This window comes from Gouania willdenowi, chromosome 24 (genome assembly GCF_900634775.1).
Source record: "Gouania willdenowi chromosome 24, fGouWil2.1, whole genome shotgun sequence".
NCBI lineage: Eukaryota > Metazoa > Chordata > Actinopteri > Blenniiformes > Gobiesocidae > Gouania > Gouania willdenowi.
Genome location: NC_041066.1, coordinates 13,742,556 through 13,765,286, shown reverse-complemented (window position 1 = coordinate 13,765,286; position 22,731 = coordinate 13,742,556). Strand labels below are relative to the sequence as shown.

Genomic DNA, 22,731 nt, shown 5'->3' with positions numbered 1-22,731 from the left:
TTAGATCAAACTACTTCATATTTCACCCCTGAACTAAAATAAGTTTGACACCCTGGGCTAAGCGTATACAAACTTGATAAAGGAAAAAATGACTTGTGCCTTGGCTTTTCGAGTTCGATGTCATGGAAAAGGACATAGCGTTAACACTCTCCTCTTCCAAGTGATGAAAGTAGCTATAACATCAATAAGCAATCACAAAAGTACACGAGCTAGGCGTATGGGTTTATACTGTGTTCCTACCTCCTCAGAAAGTCTTGCGTAATGTGTCTCAGCTGTGGCCAGGATGAGAACTGGGCAGAAAGAGGGCAAGTCCTGCAGCAGGGTGAGAAAGGTGCTTTTCACAGTGTCACTCACTGTGTCCCACCACTCTGAGATATGTGGAATGTACACCACACTCGGAGCACTCCGCCGAGCTTCACGGAAAACCTAGAATTAACCAAAAACAGTGCGTTTGCACATTTATCAACAAAAGTTTCCCTTACAGAGGAGTTCAGCATTTCATACACATATAGATTAATCCTACATCAGCATGAGGTTGTTACCTGAGCGCAGGACTCCTCCGGTGTCTTGGCACTGTTGGAGTAGAGAGTGGGCAAGTCCAAGCGGTGAACGGGTAGCTTGTCCAGGTGGTGCAGCAGAGCAGGGGCCAAGTGGGAGCTCTGCCCTGAGCCTGGGGCCCCTGCCAGCAGCAGCCGAGGCCTGTAAGCGGTGGGCTGTCGGAGGGCGGAGCTAGGAGCAGATAGATGTTCATTGTGAGTCGACCATCCATCATTGTAGAAATAAGGCAATTAAAAAAAAAAAAAAAAAAAAAAAACTTGCACTCAGCACAGGCCTGGCTGGGCTCATCCTTTCACTTCTGATCACTTTCTACAAAGCTACAACTGACATCAAGTCAGTAAGGGTTTTCAATACACAAAACATGGAAGATCTGAATAATCTCTGTGTTTATCCACTGAGAAACATTGGATTGGAATTTATTAGAACCAGAAACAGCCTAAAAGGAAAAGCTGCTTTCAGTCAGAAAGAAAAAAAACATTAGTGAAAACACATGAACAGAGAGAAAAATATTCTGCAGCCAGATTAGTCTTTGATTTAAAAGCATGCATATATACTGGTCTCATAATGTGATTCTTCTTCATTGCAAAGTCAAAACGACTAGACTACATTTTATCTCCAAAGTTATTGAACCGAGAAATAGATTTCAAAAAGCTTTCATTGCCGTTCAGGTGTTGGAGTACAGCACTGGACCGTTACACAACTTTTAATACATTTGCTATAGCAGCATTAGGACTGGAGAGTATAATTTCAAGTAGATGTAATGTTTAGCCATTACATCTACTTCTTTATTAGTTGTTGTTTTTTTTATGTAAATCGAAAAGCAATAGCTTAAAAATGATTTGTATTGTACATCTAACACATCACTCCAGCTTATTTTAAAAGCACCTCAGACTAAAGCATTGAGAATGGAAAGTGACTTCTAAGTCCTTGGATGATTCACTTCGGTCACCACAGATGCTTTCAGACTTCAATTAACGGGAAGCTACAAATGTACATTTGGAATCCGCTAATGTCGGTCTGTCCTTTCTTTTCACATCTGTCCCCTCATCTCTTTATATTCCACCGCTCAGAACTCTCAAAAGAATGCGTCTCAGTCTGAACATTTGTATGCTTGTTCCTCGAGTGTGCGATTATTCAGTAATGAAACGGATAAGATCTCAAGAGGGAAGGTTTGTCATCTTTATAGCAACAGTACAAAATCGTTTGGTTTCAAATGCAGGTGATGCATTATGAAAATTGCAAAGCTCTTCAATAATCCTAATGCCAAAATGTCTCCTTTGTTAAAAAAGACTAATACAATGTCATCTAATACTATAACTAACAGCTTTGGGCTTTTTATTCGCCATCATATTCTACAGTGATGAGGCATTGTGACAGACTGTTTAAAGAACTTACGAGGAAAAATGGAGAAAGGGTCTGTGCATTGTTGAAGAGGAGTCATGGCTCTTTGGGGATGAAGAAGGCTGGACCTCATAGATTGAAGCAGAACCATCCTCATGGTCATCATCACTGTATATTTCCTCTTCAAATAGATGATTGTCACCGCCTACCAAGGGAAACGGAAAAAAAAGATGTGACAGAGACCATGTCTGCTCTGGTACCACCTTAGCCCCCTAAATAAAACCCATGGGTTTTGTGTGGCATTGGTTTCCCAGTAGGGGTGTGCAATGCCATGAATCCGACAAAACGATACACGATATGGATGTCACGATACCAAACAATACAATATACATCGCAATATAAATAAATACAAATGTCACCTTTATAAGTACAAAATGGTATGATAGTCAATTTATTATTATTTTTTTTTAACTCACGAGAACAAATAAATGGTAACTAACTGTAATTCAAGTACCAATATCAAAAACAAGTGGTATGTTAATCCAACTGTCAAATTAAATTTGTCAAAAAAGTTCAACTTTTGCTTCTACAACAGAGTCTTATTCTGTTAAGTTCCTAAATATATATATATATATTTTTAAGTAACTACATAGATCTATAAAACTGCAATCAATTTCCAAGCTAAAATGCATTGAGGAGTGATTCACTGACACTTGGCATTTACATACAAATACATCTCAAAAAATTAGAATATCATGAAAATGTATATAAATATACATTTTTTTTCACTCATTTCAGAAAATCAAACCCATATATGATATAGGCTCATGACATGGAGTGAAATACTGTATTTCAAGCCTTTGTTTCTTGAAAATTTGATGATTATGGCATACAAATAATAAAAAACCCAAAATCCAGTGTCTCAGAAAATTAGAGGCTGCTCTCTCAAAGCAACCTGGTCTTCCTTTACAGACCAAAAATATAAAAATGTTTCATGATATTCTAATTTTTTTTAGATGCACCTGTATGTTAGCGCAATGAAATGTTTTTTTTTGTTGTTGTTAAAAAACGATTAAAGAATCGATTGGGACATTTTTTGGATCGATACAATAAGCATGCGGTGAAATATTGCAATGTATGGCCAAATCGATTTTTTCTTACACCAGTATTTTCCACCCATGGTCTTCTGAATGCCACTTGGGAGAACTATTAGGAGTTTTATACCAGAAAAGTTCTGCATGAAGTTATTCTGCAATACAAACTTCAGTTGAGTTACTGAAGTGTTTAAAGGATGACTAAGCTATAACTCCACATACACAAGGGGGTGGTTTGCATAGTGTTTAAGGTGAAAGGGTGATGCAATACTCAGGCAATTGCAATAGGAAAAGACAGCGAGAGATTCATATACTATAAGCGAGACTGCCCAAAAGCAAGAGTTGGATAAGCCACAATCCCACAAACAAAAAATAAAAGTAAAGACCAAGAGAGCAGAGTCCTACCGTGTGTGTTGTCGTTGCACTGAGCGAGGGGAAAGACACGTTGTAGGGCTTTCTGCACCAAGGAGAAGGAGTTTGCCAGAAGAGGCCTGAGTTTGGGGGACAAGGCTTGGCCTGGGGGAGCCAGAGCCCTCTGGGAGGCTGGGACGATTGTTCCCATTGCTTTACTGAAGTCACCGGGCCCCAGAACAATGGAGGTGATATCCAGCTTCAGCTTGACACTGCTGCTATAGACTTGGGGGTAGCGGCGGCGCAGTGCCGCCAAGGCTGCTTCTGTACAGAGTGCTTTGATGTCAGCACCACAATAACCTGGTATGATTAGGAAAAATGAAAAAAAAAATAATAATAGTTTTGATACTCACACGCTTTATTATAGTGGCTCAGTAAAAACTAGCTTTATAAATAAATGCAAACTGAAAGAAAATTATAAAAAAAAAAAAAAAAAAAAAAAAAAAAAAGCTTCCTCTTACCAACACATTTTTCTGAAAGTTCCTCAACAAATGGCTCAGCCAATTTAGGGTTCCAGTCCCGTGTATGGATCTCAAAAATGTGTTTTCTGGCCTGAAAAGACAAGTGATTGAAAACAAATTAAATGACTGGAAAAATGATAAAACAAAAACACAAAAAACACAGATTTATAAATGGATAAAAATAAAAAATAAACAAACAGCCACTCAATCAATAGATAAGCTTAGAGTGTTGTTCTCAAGTCTTAAAATCGACAAAACACTGAAGATGAAAAAACTGTGTGCGCACAACAACCATGCTTGTAGCAGTTGTCTTGTGCTTGTTTGAGGTCAGATCTTAATCTCGGACATCCTCACGAGGGATGAGTTAACAATGGACTGTGGACAATGTTGATTGAATTAGCACGCAATAATTTTATCCTGTTATCTGCCCTGAACTCTACTGAACGGATGAAGTGCACGTTTTTTAGCCCCGAGTCATCTCACCTTCCTTTTGCTTTCTAAGACCGATCTGTGTTACATATTCTACTGCGGTTTTTCTGTTTTGTTCTGGCAATAAAAAGAGGCTAAGTAGAGAAACCTCTGCACAGTAGCAAGATTTTTACCCAGCATGAGCAGCACCCAGTGAGCCTGCAGATTACACTTTGATTGCCAATGATCCAACTGTGTGGACAAATGATGCAAGACGACCTGCTGGACATAGGCTGTCACACACATTCAAAGAATTATTGGACTGAATGTCACGTTTTCTTTGGTGCAACTTGTTTTTGTACTGAAAAATTGGGTTTTACAGTTCAACAAATGAAATTATACTAAATGATGCTTATATTTCTGAAGTCGTCGGAGTAAAAGAAAAAAAAAACGCAATAAAAAGAGGAAGCTGAGGAGGATGAATCATATTTAAATTATTATAATGCATTTTCATTTGCAATTCCTGTTGTGTGCATACTGTATATGGTAAGGCATTGTATTGCACATGAGTCAAATTAAAAATTCAAACAATATTTATGTGTTAGTCTTGGAAGCCATTAAATTGTTTTTTCAAAATGTATATTGTGAACTAAATAAATTAAAAACCCATCATTGCCAGCATGAAATGTAAAAAGATTGCTGCAGTAAAAGCAGGATGCAGTGTTATGGAAATGATGTGAGTGCTTTCAGGTAAACAGGCCCTGCTGGAGAGTCTATTGATGCTTTTCCTGTGCCTTACGTTCTTGTCGGGCAGGTTGAACAGAAACTCCCTGTCAAAGCGTCCGGGTCTCCTGAGTGCTGGGTCGATAGAGTCAAGTCTGTTTGTAGCACCGATGACCACTATCTGTCCACGACTGTCCAAGCCGTCCATCAAGGCCAGCAGAGTGGACACAATAGAACTGCCCAAACAGGAAAAGATTGGTGTAAGTGAATGTGAATCATGTTTAGTTACTATGTTTCCAAAACACAGAACAGACCAAAAAACAAGGCATTAATCATACAGTCTGTAACATGTAATCAATCGGTATTGATGGGCTCGCAGTCTGAATCGATAGAGACTGCAGCAAACCGTTTTAATCACAATGTCCCGTATTCTCCCTTGGCATAAGCTTTTTTTTATTTGCTACATACAACACAAAGACAGGCACAGTTACAAAAAAAATGCTGAAAATAATGGGGATAAATGATAGTTTCAACCTGGTCACCTTTACTAATAATCAAGTAATTGGGGCAGTATAGGATTAAAAAAAGTTAACGGGAGCAGACTGGAGCAGGAACCAACCAATAAGTAGTAAACAAAATCATAGGACACATTTTGTAGTTTTCTTTCAATAAGTCTACACTGTAGGCAAGTCAATAAAACTACACGACCCAGAAACCAACAGTTCTTTCCGTCGCTGTTTTCCACCGGAATTTAAAGAAGAACAGCAATGGAGGGGGAAAACATCAGCGGAGAAACCAGTGTGGTAAAAATTGATTTGCAACGCAAAGTCAGAAGCAATGACTAGGCTTTTTCACGATCAGGACTTTTGGGCCGATCACCGATCAGTGAGTTTAAAAAAACGATCAACAATCCGATCAAATGAATTTTGGTTTTTCCTTTGGTACTACCTGATACAGACTCATGGAAAATCAAACGGTACCATGTTTCGGAACCTAAATGCATCCTTGTGACTGTGAGGGAGTGGAAGAGTTGCTTATTTCCATGCAGGACCTGAACATAACGTTGCACGCACAAGAGCATCATGACTCCACTTTTAAAAATGTGACGCAGACCGAGCACTTGCATGTGTAAATGTGAGCTAAACCATTAATTAAGTCCCTGAACAGCAGCTGTGTCGACTACAAGAGAGTCGGAGATGAAGCTGAGGAGGCAGACCACACTAGAACTACGTGAAGCCTCCATTAGCATTAGGCGCAAAGACATATTTCCTGACTGTGGCGTCATAAAACCTGCTGTTGCTTAAAGTCCGTATTCACAGGTGCACAGCGGAGGTGGGGGGCATACACACGCGGTCACACACATGCGTTTCGGTGTCCACCATCACCCTGAAATGGACAGAAGTCTCCGGTATGAAAGCAAAATTAAACAGGAGCACATCTAGGACTCTCCATTTTAACATGCTCGGGCTGAATAAACAAACACAAACACAGGCACTAACAGCAGACGCTGCCCCCGCTTTCAGAGCCGGTAGACTGGGGAAGAAGTCCGGCGCTCAGCTGTTTTGCTCCAACCGAGAGACATTTTTGCAGTTTGCGCACAGGTTTTCACCTTCCTGCAAGAATGGGAGTGAAATAAAACTGTGTCACGTTGATCAAACGTCATCACAACAATGACGTCATTGATCGGATGGGAAAATAAAGACATTACAGCCGATCACATTAACTCATTCAGTGCCACTGATGTAATATTACGTCATTTCAAATCCATACGCTCAGTGCCATTGACGTAATATTATGTAATTTACATTTTTCACGGAAATTACTAGAATACACCCTGGCGGAGGTCCTTCATCAATATCTAAGCTGTAGTGTGATGCAGTGACCAACTGGTGCCCTGAGGGTGGCGCAGTTTTAGTTGTGAAATTAGTCACTGATGCCCAGCAGCTCACAGCACCACATACTAACACAGATCATGTGTGACCTGAGTGGATTAATAATTATACTGTGATCGTGAGATGAAACCATCAATTAACCGGGCTAAACGTGTCATCTCTGCATGTCAGGAGGAAGTTACGTCTGTGTGATTGATGGGGGAGGAGAGACTTGGAGGAACGCCAAAATACAGTAAGAAATCCATTGACAAATAGCATGATAATAATTTTGCCATCAAAGGCCTGGTCTCAATGTTGTTTTTGTAGTTTTATAAAAGGAAACTAATGTTGAGGTGTCCCTAAAGCAAAAAAAAAAATGCTTCAAAGTCAATAATAGATTTTTTCAGAAAAAGCCATTTTTCTCAGCTTTTTGTCACAAACTGGCGATTCATGTGAAACTTGCCTCTATTCAACTGCTGATTACAGAAAAAAACGAAACAAGCTAGAAACAAAGTTTTTTCTGATGAAACTAGAGACTTTAATTAGAGACTTTAATCTCAAATTGTCATTGTAGAAAATATTCTGTGGGTCTTTAAAAATCAGTCAAAATGCTCAAACACAGCTGGCACTGAGGGGGGTTGAAATTCTGAAAATGGCTGGCACTGAATGAGTTAATTGCATAAAATGCAAAATATCAGCCGATCTCATCTATTAAGCTCTCAGAACTAGCAGGAAAGTTGCAAATATTACTGACTTTTACAAGAGTCGAGTGTGACAATGTTAACCCACTGTATGCTGCTTGGAAAACGTGTTTAGTCTTAGTCAAGTACACCAGTGAGTCAGGGACGAGTGGTCTCAAGAGGCACACAGGAAGAATCAGCTAACCATCTCTTCATTCTTCAAACGCAAATTACCATTGGGTGTCAAAATTGCTCTTATGTGCAGAGGGGAAAGGCTTCATCAACATTACACAGGACCTGCTCGACATTTGTGCCAAGCACGGAGCAAACGTGCAGGTGGGAGACACACTGCCATGCACACGCACAGTCTCTCGTCATGATAAAGGAGAGTGTGAAAAAAAAAAACACAGAAATCTGGAGCGGGAGTCATTCTAAATGGGAATTTGTTTTGCTCTGGCTGGGATTGGGATGGGACACAATTTTTCTTGTGGGATTGGGATGGGACAGGAGTGAAAATCCTCACCCGTGTAACTCTCTACTCTGACTCACTCAGTCATTTAGTTAACAATCAAGGCAAAATATTGAAGAAAAAAAAAAACACTTCACTATTATCAAAAAACACCGAGCTATTACAAGTTACAGTACCTAAACTGAATTTACTATCACAGATGTGCCAGCTGTATAAAATCCCTGTTCCAGCAAACTTACACCACCTATTGGTAAACAAAATATTACAACAGCAGCAATATGGAGCAACTCAATGTGCTTTACAGGATTTAAAGTTAAACATTTAGACGAGATCATGAAATCGAGCAGTCCAAAATTGAAAAAACATTAGAAGAAATAAACTGTAAATGTGAATAAGTGAATTAACAAAAAAAAAAAAAAAAACTACAACAATAATGCAGTAAAAACCTAAAAAGCTAACAGAGATTTTAACCTGGATTTAAAAATGTTCCCACTTTATTTCTGCTGCAGTTCGTTTCATGTCTTTTGGAACTCCAGGCTCAACTATCTGACCTGTGTCCATAAAGATACTCACACTTTTCAAGGACAAGAATTGCTCGATCAAATCTAGATTCAAAACTACAGTTTTATCACTTATCACAGTATTTTATCTATTATCATAATCATTGCAATGAGGGAATTTCAGAACAAATATTGTGACTTTGTTATTCATGATGTGCAACAAAATTCAAACTACTGAAACAAATTTCTGCTTTCTGAAGTCTAAATGGCTTTTCACATTAGAGGACCTTTGTTTTTATACACGTTTTAACTTCCTTAGTCTTACCTGTGTATCTGATCTTGCCTGCTGGAGCGAACAGGGGCCAAACCGTCAATCTCATCAAAGAAAATGATAGATGGTCTCATAAGGTAAGCCTGAACAGAAGAATGCGGAGGGCACATGTTATAAATCATACAAACCTAATAATGTAAGAAACAGTGTGAGGTTTACAATCAAGCATTTTTAAAACTAAATTGTTATTCTTTTTTTTTTTTTTTTTTTAATAATTTTTTAGAAAAGTATTATATCTTTAATGCTTTGATTAACTCTAAAGACTAACTACTGTATATAATATATAAAACATAATATAGGATCTCCAGAGAAAGTGGCAGTGTGCTATGACTGCATTTCTACTGTAGCTGTAAAATGTAAAAAATAAAAAATATAGAAAAAAATACTACAGTCCATGGAGCCAAATCAAATTCTGTTAAACTTCCACATCTCAAGCAGAGCCAGAGACAAAATGAGAAGAATGTACAGTATATAATATCAAAGCACACAGGCTTTCCCCAATCACATTAATCCAAGCAACATATAAAAGAACAATCCAGCTCTAACACATTAAAAAGCAAGAAGACATTTAAGTACATTTTGTTTGCTTGTCCTGTATATATTAAGATCAGAATCATGAGATTAAAAATGGAATGAATAAATTAGAAAAATGAAAAGCAAACCAAATTCAATGACTTAGTATAATCACCAGCTTAATTAGACTGACTGACCTGATCAAAGAGCAGACGTAGTTGCCGTTCTGATTCCCCGACCCACTTGCTAAGGCAGTCGGCTCCCTTTCTCATGAAGAAAGAAACCTTCTTTTCTCCCTGGCTGCACTCGTTGGCAAGCGCCCGCGCAACCAGGGTCTTTCCTGTTCCTGGTGGGCCATAGAACAAACATCCTCTGCAAAAGGAAAAATAGCTGATTTATTACTAAATTTAATAAATCACAAAACAAAAACTTGCCATTCTTTACTGTTCCTGATGGGCATTTGATTTGGGATAGATTTCACCAAAAAAAACTTTTCTTTTGTAAATAATCTTTGGAAGCTAGTTTTTTTTTTTTTTTATTAAATCAGATTGTCAAAAAGGTTGGTCTACCTTGTCAAAAATGGCTAAATTGAAATGACTAAGATTGAAATACACTGAAAACTTTCACACATCATTATTGTGGCACTTTAAAAAAAAGTAAAGAGAGTTGATAAAGTCAACTTTTTGGAGAGAAGTGAGTTTCTTACCTTGGAGGCTGAATCTTGAACTTCTCAAAGATCTCAGGATACAGAAGAGGAAACACTACCATCTCCTTTAGCGACTGAATGTGATTATTGAGGCCACCAACGCTGTCAAATTTCACCTTGAAGGGTGAGAAAAAAAGTCTCAGTCTTACCATAGATGGGTTAGGATTTATTCATTTAGCAACACCTTCATTTTGGGTCGTAGTATACACTTTTTTTTAACCAGTATAAATATAAAAGCAGTCTTTCCATTGTCTAAAGTAGAGTGGTTTGCTTTGTGCCATTGTAAATGCTCCATCTTTTTCAGACTAAGCATTGCAGTTGCTGTAATAGTAGCATCATTGTTGATTTTCAGCTGGATTCAGCTACTGCATGTGTTAGGCTCAGTGTGATCTCTAGTAGTGCATAGTTAGGTAGCAGTTCACAAATTCCCTTTGTACGTATTAAAAACTCAGAATAACTTTCTTTATGCAACACATGTGAACACCAGGTAGCGTTAGCAACCATACATACTACTAGCCATCAGCCACTGATATTATTAAGAAGCAAGACTCCACTTTGTCAGTACAGTAGTCTCGTTTAGCAAAAACCGCAAAGTAATCAGCTTTATTTTTTACAATTATTATAAATGTTTTAAGGCTGTAAAACCCCTCACCACACACTTTATACACTTTTCTCAGACAGGAATTAACATTTCTCTCATTTAAACACTCTCAAAGTTCAAACCTTTGTAGATTTTAAAACATAAACCTGTTTTCAAACATACAGCACTTCAGAGTCACACTGCTACTGATCAGACATTGATGCTGAACGCATTCAGAGTCTTTGTTGACGCCAACAACACGGACACCGGTCTGTTCACCCATTCAACCATGGAGTACAAGCTGTGTGTGACCACCTGGAGCTGTATGACACGGCGTTTATAACCGGGACCGTACTAGGAAGGATTTGGCGTGGAGGAGAATCAGCGAGGAGGTGGTAGTAGCAGGTAAAAGTTCTCTGTAGCACTAAGCTAGGATAGCATTAGCCGCTAATCACAGCGGCTTTTTTCACTGGTGGTTTATTTTTGTGAGAAGAGAAAAAGGAGCGCAGCTCCTAGCTTCAGCAGGCAGTGAAACTCACCGAGTTGGATGTGTCGCTGGCGGGTGAACGCAGCATTAGCCAATCAGGACGCAGAACACAATGCGCGTTCATACGCTGCAAAAAAAAATCCGCAAAACACAGAGGCTGCGAAGGGTGAACCGCAATATAGCGAGGGACTACTGTATACATCCATTGTTATTTTAGACCCCAAAGCCTAAAATTGAGATGTTTTGTTTATATTGCCTCAATGGATACTGGTTAAAAACCTCTTTTTCATTACAGGGTTAAGGCATTAGCTACTATATGTCCACTCACTGTGTTGTCGAGGTTCATTGGGTCCACATCCGCTAGACTGGCGCCTACTTTGACACGATCTCGTAGTACTCCACTAGCCAAATCTTCTGCTGTCAGGTTCATGGGCAAACATCTGTTTTGTTTTTTAAATACAGCAAAAAATTACATTTCAGAAACACAAACATAGAGGTCTACTGGTGGAGGAAAAGAGTGAAGGGACTTAGAAGATGATATGTTACGGCATGCTTAAATAATTGAACAGTATCCAAACAGGGGCGAGAAACTGTCCTAAAAGCATAAATATTATGCACAGGACAGAAAGATGGAAGCACCTGTTTCTGGCCCGGGACATGCTTTTGCTTTTTCTCCTCTCAAACCGCTCTTCATCAGAGGATGAGGTGGTGTCGCTGCTGTGTATTGCATGTTGCTTTACTCTGGAAAAGAGGGTTTTTATGTATACCAAATAGGAACTATTAAAACTTTACTGTAGTGAGGTAGTAACACGTTCAGATCAGATTTTCTCAATAACTTATTCTCACCTTATATGGCTTCTTCTAGCTGGGGATCTGTGGATGTCAAATAGGGATTGGGCCCTTTGCTTTTTGTTAACAGGCTCTGGAAAAGAAAAAAACAAATAAATGTTACTTGCTGACTTACGTTCATACAACTAAAAAACATTTAATTCACTACAGTGTATTCACCGATAGGTGGGGCCTCATATCTCTGTACTGCTTTCCGCTTCCTCAGGTTGTACGGTCTGTCGTTTTCCTCCCCTGCTCCCACTTCATCTCTTTCATCATCATCATCGTCGTCATCAACGTCATCGTCATCTTCTTCTTCATCCTCTGCATCCTCTTCTTCACCATGAGATTCTGAATATGAAAAGAGAACCACATAAAAAGGTTACCCAAGTCTCCTACATTATGTTGAGTTGTTTCTTTTCTTGCTTGGAAGATAAAAAGAAAGTAAAAGAACACTTTGAAGGAAGTCAACCTTCAGTTTCTTCCTCCTCTTGCTCAGACTTGCTCATCCCATTGTGGTGCGTCTGTAAGTTATAAGTGCTCCTGCGTACGGATTTTCTGCGTTTCACCCGAGAATACATGTCCATGTTTTCCTAGGAGAATATACAGCACTCGTGTCAAAGAGGCAAAGATTTCAGAGAAACCATGAATCATTGTGTAAATTACCAACCAATTAAGTTGTAGATACTGTATATTGAAATTAAAACAGAACATCAATGAAACTCCAAAATATTAACAGAGCTTACATTTTCCGCATGCTTATATCACATGATGGCAGTGAAATTGTTAAAAAACAAACAAAAGTTTTCTAAAATCCTGCAATTTTCTTCAAATTATTCCACAAAATTACATAAAAATGGGTCACAAAATCCAATAAATTTATTGTGTTGATATAATTGGTGGGGAACATATTTTATTTATTTATACGTGAAAGTGCAAACTAGAGCACAATAATGATTAAATTGGTCATTTTCCCACCTAAAACCTAGGGGTGTCCTGATCCAATATTGATATTGGATATCGGTCTGATATCTGCCAGAAAATGAATATCGGATTTTATCGCACTGCATCTAAAATCTTCGATATATATTACATTATATTTATTCAATTGTAGAATACTGTAGATCAGTAGTTCTCAACTGGTCCCACCCTGGGACCCACATTTTCCCACGGTTATTAAATCGCGACCTACTTTTTTTTTTTTTTAGATTTCAAACAACCAAATTTAGTTCTTCAAAAATAGCTGTTGAAAACACTCATATGATCTTTTTTCAAACATAAATCTTTATATTTTCCTGTGCAACATGCATTTCACAGCATGTCTGTCAAAGTAAAATGCTCTTTCAAAATAAAAAAAAACAAGTCCAACATGAGAGACATTAAGTACTTATTTATTTTTGACCAGCTGTCCGCGACTCACCCAGTACAGGCCCGCGACCCACTTTTGGGTCCTGACCCACCAGTTGAAAATCCCTGCTGTAGATATTATGTTGTAGGTTAAAATTTATGTAACCAATTAGTTAATAAATGGGTCAGTTTTTCTCATACCCACTGTTGCTGACTATTGTTCCGTTTGAGAAACATCCCTTGATCAAGCCTTTTCTAACATTCCACACTACAAAATAAGTAGTAAAAGTATGTGCGATTCGTGCTGATATCGATATTGGCTCGATATCAGCCAATACTCAAGGCTGCAATATCGGTATTCGGTAGTTGAATCGCGACATCCCGCCTAAACTCTGCGGCTCACTTAAGATAAATTGCTCCGTATTTGTCCCCTGAACTCAAATGAGTTTGAAACTCCTGATATGAATGAGTTTTCACTCAGTTATCTGCGTAGATGTTGTGAGTCAATAATCACCTCCTCGGTTTCTCCCGTCCACATGCGAAGCCGCTCAACCTCACGGCTCTGCCTGATGCTGCTCATGTTATCCATCTCTTGTAAAACTGCCTCAGTAGTGCTGCACGCACACGCACACACACACACACACACACACACACAGAGAACAACAGTATAAAACACTTTAGAAATCCAAATTATTTCAAATTAAAAATACATTCCAACAGAAATGAATATTCATATATTCTGATTGTCCTCTGTTCCAGTGCTAAAGCTAAAGGCAGGCATACACTGTGCAATTTTGGACTCGTGCATCTATTTTGTGGGATTGTGTGTCATGCATCGTGTAGTATACATGGGGTCACGAGAAGCGATTAACACCTCACGACCAGCTCCCGATCAGCAATCGTAGGTCGTAAGGAAATCAAACATGTTTGAAATCCAGTCGCTCCTCGTGAGGGTATCTCACAGTTGAAGCAGTGACACTGACCGGCTTACAGTAAATACTCACACTGTGCATGCGCGAACACCGTAGGACCGCTGTGAAATTGACGGACTGTACTGCCCACGTCTGTCCAGCCAGTTCCTGGTCCATCACATTCCCGTTTTTTCTTTTTTAAAGCTCTTTTTGCTGAGATTTGTGAATGTGTCTCAACTTCTGGGTTCTTCTTCTTTATCTGTTTTAATGGCTTTGCTTCAGAGTTCTTCTAATTTGTACGTTGCATTTCCGGAAACAAGACCCTGACGTGTCATGTATGAACGTACAGTGTGAGAACATGCATCGTGAGCTGCACACACTTGGGCTCTGCACATGAGTCGCACAGTTTGAGCTGGAGCTGAGTACAACAATAGAAAAAAATTGCACAGTGTATCCCAGCATTTAGGAGGGTGTCTGAAGTGCGACTGCCAGCTACCTGTTGACCAGCTGGTCAAACAGCAGACTCTGATTGAGGTGTTCGAATTGGCTCTTCCTCACCCGGCAGCTCCTTTTCAACTCTACATGTCCGTTCATACGAGAATGATCAACCGCACTCGTATTCTTATGAGCTGAGGTAAAAAGAAAAATGAGAATGTTTACAGCATTATGGTTTGGTTTTCAAATGCTTTAAAAAGACAACATGGAAAGAAACAGCCTTACCGTGCCCATTTTGCATTATACGAGACGATAGCCTGAAAACAAAACAGTAATTAAAATGAAAATATTGACGAAAAAACGGTTGAAACGACGGTGAAAAAAAAAACAGATAGCAACTCAACTGTTAAAAACAAATGATTTCTTATGGCACTGAAACACAGTTTAAAACCCCAGCTAGTGTTTATGGTTTAATTGATGACTGAGTAGCAGTAATAAAGGGCTAAGGCATTAAACAGCTGTTGTCTTCACATCGACATAGCTATAACATGCAGATTGTAGAGGGAATAACACCACGTTTAAGTCAAATAAATTCGAAAGAAACACAGCTCCTGTATTTGCACTAAGTATCGGGGAGCACATTGTACTCAAGTAGTTGCATTTGTTCTGGAAAAAGTTACATCAGTACACCCCTACTTCAATGGTATGAAAGCATCAAATTTGTAGAGTTATATACCATCGCTAATTCATCACTAGGTAGTTTGAATATAATTCTCTTATCAAATGCAACGCATGTAAACGATTTTGTTCGTTAAATTTTTTTTTTTTACTTCAAGACAATTTAAAAGCAAACATTTCTTTCTGCCACATTGATTAAAAAAAAAGAAAAACGAGCAGAAAGATGTATAAACTGTAAGTATAACATCTGCCCCATCCAAAAAAAATGAATTGCTAATTGAAGTCTACGTATATTTCTTACATGCATTACAACACTATATACAGTTTTAATCTTTATAAAATACAAACATTCTAAAATGCTCAAATCCATCTTAGTTCAAAGAAATAAAGTACATCCACATCACTCCAGACATTTAAAGGTTTTTAGTATTTTTCTCTTTCAAATACCATAATGAATGCAATGTATGTTTAGTCCAGTGAACAAATGAAAGCAGCCGACCTGGTGTTATGGGAGGGAACATCCCAGGTGACCCTCTGGCTGTTAGCCTGAGGAGATGGTGAGGTATCACTAGAACTTTGCTCCGACATCGCTTGTCGTCGTGTTCTCTTGAAGGTCGGTGGCAGCCATGAGCCGCTCGGACTGCTGGCATCACTGCTGGGTTCCTTCTTTCAATAAACCACACATAATGCCATCAAAACATTAGTGGAAAGAACAGCAAGCGAAGGGGAAAAAATAGAAACAAATGGTTGTCCAAAAACAGTCATAAGAGGATGTTACAGTTTTACTTAAGAAGCATCAAGGAAAAAAACAGACGCAAAAAGTACAGAAAACACATTATTTTTTTATTTTTTTTATTTTTTTAAACAACTACAGAAGTTCATTCATTATAAGATGCCAACGCCCTTGATCATGAACATTCCTACAACACCATATTGCACCGTTTTAAATTCTTCAACAGCAACACAGTGAGTATGTGTAATATTTAGGCTTCAGATACTGTTATTTTTGTAAAATGTTATTAGCCCAGTTTTTAATTATTATTATTCATTTTTACTGAAATTATACTGTTTTCATTCCAGTCAGTCCATCCCACTATATACTAGTTCAAATTCCTCTATAACACAGATTAAAAAAGAAAACCAAGTGCGTTAGAGAACTCTAATGTTTGCCCAGAAAGACACGCCCCTCAAAATTAATCTAAAAATCATAATTCCCAGACTTCTGAATCTAAGACCAGCAATTCTTTATTACTGAAAATCAAGTTCTTGTCTTGACAAAGCAGCTCACCTGAATTTTGAATAACTCTAAATCTTATTTAATATTTGTAACTTGATGAGAAAAAACCGTCACTGTAATTACAAAAAACATAATGACTGGATTTTCTGGAAGCCCGATAGTAAATATAAGGATGCACCTGAGTGGGTGTGTTTACTTGTATAATAGTGTTATTTTTTTACTTATTGAAAGCAGCCCATGTGCTAAACGATTGTCGAAGGTCGTCTCTGTATGTCGGAGGTCACGGATTATGTCGACACTCTACCAGAAGCTGAGAGAAGGAGAAATAGGGTCTGATCGGTGGGAATGACCCCTACAACGTTCCTGTTGAAAAATGGAATGAAGATGTCTCTTATTCCTTATTCTTATTATACAGGGCGACCGTGGCTCAGGTGGTAGTGGGTCGTCTTCTGATCGAGAGGTTGGGGGTTCGATCCCAGTACCTGACTATGTGTCGACGTGTCCTTGGGCAAGACACTGAACCCTAAGTTGCTCCCAGTGGTCGACTCGCACCTTGCATGGCAGTCTTGTCCCACTGGTGTGTGAATGTGAGAGTGATTGGGTGAATGAGCTGATATGTAAAGCGCTTTGAGACTGCTTCAGTGTGGTGATAAAGCGCTATATAAAATCAAGTCCATTTTACCATTTATTTTCAGGAAGTGACTTATCCTGACATTTTGAACTACCTCGTCTTTACATCTAGCTCATACACAATGGACCACATGGGAAGTTTCAAGGGACTGGAAGCTTACAACCAGTTTGTTTGTGGCTGGAATTGTGGAGTAGCGGCTTTTATTCATAATGGACTCCATGTGGTTAAATCCAGGGTAGGTAGGTAGGCTCATTTTTCATAATTCATCTGTAATATGAGTGCGCAATGCTGGTTTTTCAGAGTCAGAGCTATTTTATTGACAATTGTGTGTGAAAAATAGATCTGCACACTTGGATCAATGTGAAAAAAAACAAAACAAAAAAAAAAGTTAAATTTATTTTATTTCCTGAAGAAAGACTTGTGGAAAATGTACCCATAGTCCCGGAGGCTATTGATACGTTTCCATATCAACAGACACTTTGTATTTCTATGAGCATTTTCTCATCTGTACATCAAAATGTACTTGATGACCATTTGATATTGGTGTATTGAGTATATTTATGTATATTACTGGAATGTATTTATTCTTTTGCCATATTATAGTAATCTTGGGGTCGTGATGATAGGGCCCTTGAATATTGTTGCCCAGGGTACAACGAAGTGTTAATCTGGGCACGTGACTTAAAGTTCTGTCAGTTTTATTTTAGCTCTTATTTATTTTTAGCTACCCCGCTAACCCTTTTATTTTAGCCCTAACCCTAGCCCAGGACATACCCTAAAATGTTCATTTTTCTCATGTGTGTATTTTTAAAAGTGGAATTTGCCATGTTCAATATGTTAAAATGAAACTATATATATGTCAAAAGTGGGATTTGAACCCACAACAGCGGAAGGAAGAATCCTTGAGTCAGGCACCTTAAACCACTCAACCATCCTGACAAGGTGAAAACACACTGGCACATTACGCTTATGTAGAAAAGGTCCAGAAAACGTACCCATAGTCCCAGGGATTATTGATACGTTTCCATATCACTAGACACTTCCCGAAAAATAAATAAATAAATAAATAAAATAGTAAGGTGTGTGGATACATTTGCCAGAAATTCCCAAGCCAACACCAGTATCATGTGCCATTTGATTTACAATTACAATTAGACAGTAATTCTGATATCATATTGTCACATTAGAAAGCTTTTTTGAAAAGGTGAAGGAGAACAAACATAAAGACCTGTCAGCTTTAATTTAGGTTGTTTTTTGTTTTGGTTTTTTTTTTTTTTTTAGAATAACATTAACCTTTATTATCCAGTTTTAGTAACAGACGAGAATTTAAAAATAGGATATTGGTTCACTAACTTGCTATAATTTCCTCAATAAGATGCTGTAACAATGGTTTATGCACATACGGATCCATGCACAGTCTCAGTGTTTACATTGTATGACAATGACAGACTGAGCTTCGACTGGTCAGAAAAATACATCCAAAACAACGTTATCTGAGACTCGACACACGAAGACTCGGTGAATGTAATGTAATATTAGCTGTGTGGGATTTTTAAAAAATAAAAATAAAAAGTTGTATAAGAATCTGTCGGTGTTTGGGGATGGGGTTATGCATAGCATAGAGTTCACCAAGTTCAGACTTGCTAAATACGGGACTCGAGCCAGCCAACTGTTGTGAAGCTGGGACTCCCTTCCCCCACTATGGCTAACAGGCTAATAGTACCCCTAAAGCTAGCACAACTATCCCTTTATCACTGCACAGATGATGAATTACACATTCTATTACCTCCAACATGGCAACACAAAGGCGTACTGGTGAATGGGTGTCAAAATCCCTGTTGTCCTTTCGTAGAAGGCTGATTTATGGTGACAATTGTAGAACAAGTCAGCCGGGCAGAATTAGCCAAACACAAAGGGAACTCAACTTGGAGCTAGCCAGGAGCTAATCTCGCTAGCTTGTCATTTTAGATTTATACAACACGTTCAGTGTACATTACAACAGCGTGCGTCAGTATGTCCGACTCTACACATATGCATCTATCTACCTACATGGGTGTCAATGTCACCGTTGTTGGTATAGTGACACAAGCAGTACTTTACTGATATCTCATTGCGGCTATGGCTACAGATCAACTAGCCAACTAGCACAGACAGCTAGCTAGCTAGCCCACCGGCGGAGAAAAGACACTGGCTTACATGTTCTGCTGAATTCCGCTCCGTTCTCGACAACGATGACCGGGTCCTAGAGGAGATGAATGTACCGGCCACCCTCCGCGAGGTTTTTCTTGTATTCACCATGTTGATTCCGGTTTTCCTCCCCCTACAGAACCTTTCCAGCCGGCTCCCTCTCTCTCTCTCGCTCCCTCTCTCCCCTTCGCTGTGTGTCTGTGGGGCAGTAGGTCTGTTAGCAGGTGCACTCACTTCTCATTACTGGTCCACTTCCCATGGTTCAACAGACATCATTAATAACTTAAAAAATACACATTTGTCTCATATCACAAGAGGTTCCTAAAAGGTCCCCAACTACCTAAAGTTACTGCTAAAGCACAACATGTTCTGGCAGCTATGCTCACAACCTAAAGATATTTCTTGGTTATATTTCAGCTAGTGTTTAACAACAACAAACTAGTCTATCTATACGTAATGGTTAAGAGTGGTAGATATATTGTGCAACAAAATATCGCAATAGTAAAAACGTCACAAGATATATCGGCTATGGTCCGCGTGGTATCGCGATATTGCAGGGTGATACTAAAACCCGGAAACAGTAAATTTGTTCCCATAATGCATGCACAGACTGTAATATCATCAGGTTTATTACTGAAAGTGTCTGGAGGTACGTTAAACGTAGCCATAGCTCCCCGAACTAGGTACATTTCCGTAGCTTGTCTACATAAGCGTAACATGGCTATGTTTATCACCGCTAATGTGGGTTTGAATCCCACATTTCACAAATAATATTTTTCATTTTAACATATTTAACGCGGCAAATTCCACCTTTGAAAATAATAGAGTTAGGGTTAGGAATAGAGTTACAGTTGGGTTTAGGATTAGAGTTACAGTTAGGTTTAGGGTTAGCGTTACGTTAGGGTTAGGGATAAAGTTAGAGTTAGAGTTAGGGTTAGGGCTAAAATAAAAGGGTTAGCGGGGTAGCTAAAAATGAATATGAGCTAAAATACAAATTACGGAACTTTAAGTCACGTGGTGTACCTATCTCGTGACCTAAACTGGCCAATGAGGGGCGCTGTGTATCCATAGAGTGGCAGTCTACGGATACGTTTAACGTACCCGGAGCTACGGCCTTTATCATTGTTCTGGTTGTTAGAGCTATTATTTTTTTTTACCAGGGAACAAATATTTATTAAAGTGTCTAGAGCAGGGGTTCTCAACTGGTCTCACCCTGGGACCCACATTTTGCCACGGTCATTAAATCGCGACCCACTTTTTTTTTAGAATTCAACCAACCAAATATAGTTTTTGAAAAGTAGCTGTTGAAAACACATATATAATAATTTTTAAATCATAAATTTATATATTTTCATGTGCAACATGTGCATGCCTGTCAAAAGAAACGTTTCTTTCAAAATAAAAGGCGAGTCCAACATGGGAGACATTAATTATTTATTTATTTTTGACCAGCTGTTGGCGACCCACCAAGTACAGGTCCGCGACCCACTTTTGGGACCCAACCCACCAGTTGAGAATCGCTGGTCTAGAGATTAGGGGTGAGTATTGGCAAGGATGTTGCAATACGATACATATCACGTTACTTGGGTCACGATATATTATTGTGATATATCGCAATATTCTACTCAGTTAATATCAAAATGTAGAGATAAAAATCAAGTTGTTGTATATGTTCATCAGAAGATATTGATCATTCAGAGGACAAATTGAGTCAAAACTATTTGCTTCAAAACATCGTATTTATTATTTATTATTAGTGTTTTTGCACATTTTCACTGAAAAAAAGAAAATGCAGTGTTACACACTGCCATCAAGTTCATCAAGTAACCATTGCAACACATTGAATGCATTGTAACCACTGAAATATTGCACAAATACACAAAAATATTGATTAAATATATTAAAAAAAAAATTTTAAATCACGTTATATCGTGAAATTGATTTTTTTTTTCTTCACACCCTACTACAGATATGTTAAATGTAGCCATAGCCCCCGGGACTATAGATAGGTTTCCAGACCTTTTTTACATTGTTGTAAATAATTAATCATTAGTTGCCATTTTTGTTTTCAATAGCAGTTATATCGCTGTTATAACACTGCATTCTATTTCTGGCTTGACTGAAGATGAACGAAGCTGTGCAGACCATCTGTTTCACCTTTTTTTTTTTTTTTGGGTTCAGTCTTGTTTACAACATATATCAGACTGTTAAACTGGATTTTTAGGAAGTCATTTGTTAGATTAAAAACAATTCCACACATGGAGAACACATGAACATTTTTTATTCTTATGTGTACTCATTTTTTCAGAGAAAAATTCATGTTTCATTTCATTATTTTTGTGTAACTTGTTTTTAGCTTCAAAATTTTAGATTTTCACCGAACAAAACACAGGATTTATTAATTCTCTCTTGTGATTTTAGACTTGTTGGCGTAAAATGTGTAAATTATATACTTATGGTTGGATTATCTTCTCCAGTGGTCTACAAGTTATAAATAGGGGACTAGTTTCAACCATACATATTGTTCCTCATTTTCTCCACAGCAAAGAACCCATCTCAAACATTGATGTGAGAGAGGAATAAAACATGGACCGTTATAGTTTTTTATACAATCACTTTGAATATGAAACTTTTGTTTAATTTGAGTTTATTGAAAAATGTCATCAAGTAATCGTATCATAATATAATATAATAATAATATCACAAATATTATAATATAATAATAAGTAGGGGTGTCCCAATCTGATATGAATATCGGATATCGGTCCGATATTAGCCTCAAAACGTATATCGGATATCAAATTAAAATTTCCGGATTTTCTGATTTTTTTTAATTTAATTAAATTTTTTTCAATTCATTTTTAATTTAATTAAATTTTTTTCAATTCATTTTTAATTCATTTTATTCAATTGTAGAATACTGTATGTATACTTCATGCTGATATCGGATCAATATCAGTATTGGACGATACGCAAGGCTGCAATATTGGTATCATATCGGAAACGAAAAAGTCGTATTGGGACATCACTAATAAAAAGGGGTTTTCGATACGTAAAAAAAAATCTGGATGTGCTAGTATCCATCCAGGAAGGAGAGTCAGATAAAAGATTAAAAAAAATTTAAAATTAAAAAAAATTTAAAATGTAATTAATATTGTTTTGTTTTTAGGTTTTTAAAAAGAGAAAAAGAAAAATAATAATAATTGAAATCGTTAAAATAATAAAATATTAACCAGATTATTTTCGAAAACTAATTGAATGAAGGTATTATGACAAATAATTAGATTATAATCTGTTTTATAATTTGCATTTGCTAAATCAGGCAAGTGTTTACAAGGCTTTTT

At 37.9% G+C, this 22,731-nt stretch overlaps 1 protein-coding gene across 2 annotated transcripts in view; it reads right to left on the bottom strand.

Annotated features, from left to right (window-relative positions):
• The window catches only part of atad2b (ATPase family AAA domain containing 2B), a 68,025-nt gene extending 48,157 nt beyond the window's left edge, over positions 1-19,868 (bottom strand). The window contains exons 1-19 of one of the 2 annotated variants that reach the window (XM_028439186.1): positions 19,397-19,868; positions 15,832-15,998; positions 14,940-14,971; positions 14,716-14,848; positions 13,823-13,922; positions 12,434-12,554; positions 12,142-12,312; positions 11,980-12,055; positions 11,773-11,874; positions 11,462-11,573; positions 10,067-10,182; positions 9,558-9,732; positions 8,842-8,930; positions 5,073-5,232; positions 3,866-3,956; positions 3,399-3,704; positions 1,954-2,104; positions 543-729; positions 241-426 (exon numbers count right to left, since the gene is read on the bottom strand). In XM_028439186.1, the coding sequence (XP_028294987.1) occupies positions 241-426; positions 543-729; positions 1,954-2,104; positions 3,399-3,704; positions 3,866-3,956; positions 5,073-5,232; positions 8,842-8,930; positions 9,558-9,732; positions 10,067-10,182; positions 11,462-11,573; positions 11,773-11,874; positions 11,980-12,055; positions 12,142-12,312; positions 12,434-12,554; positions 13,823-13,922; positions 14,716-14,848; positions 14,940-14,971; positions 15,832-15,998; positions 19,397-19,498 (2,577 nt within the window). In that variant the 5' untranslated portion in view covers positions 19,499-19,868. The remainder of the gene's footprint in view (positions 1-240; positions 427-542; positions 730-1,953; positions 2,105-3,398; positions 3,705-3,865; positions 3,957-5,072; positions 5,233-8,841; positions 8,931-9,557; positions 9,733-10,066; positions 10,183-11,461; positions 11,574-11,772; positions 11,875-11,979; positions 12,056-12,141; positions 12,313-12,433; positions 12,555-13,822; positions 13,923-14,715; positions 14,849-14,939; positions 14,972-15,831; positions 15,999-19,396) is intronic. The other variant, XM_028439188.1, reaches the window with a different exon arrangement.
• Positions 19,869-22,731: the final 2,863 nt, after the last annotated feature.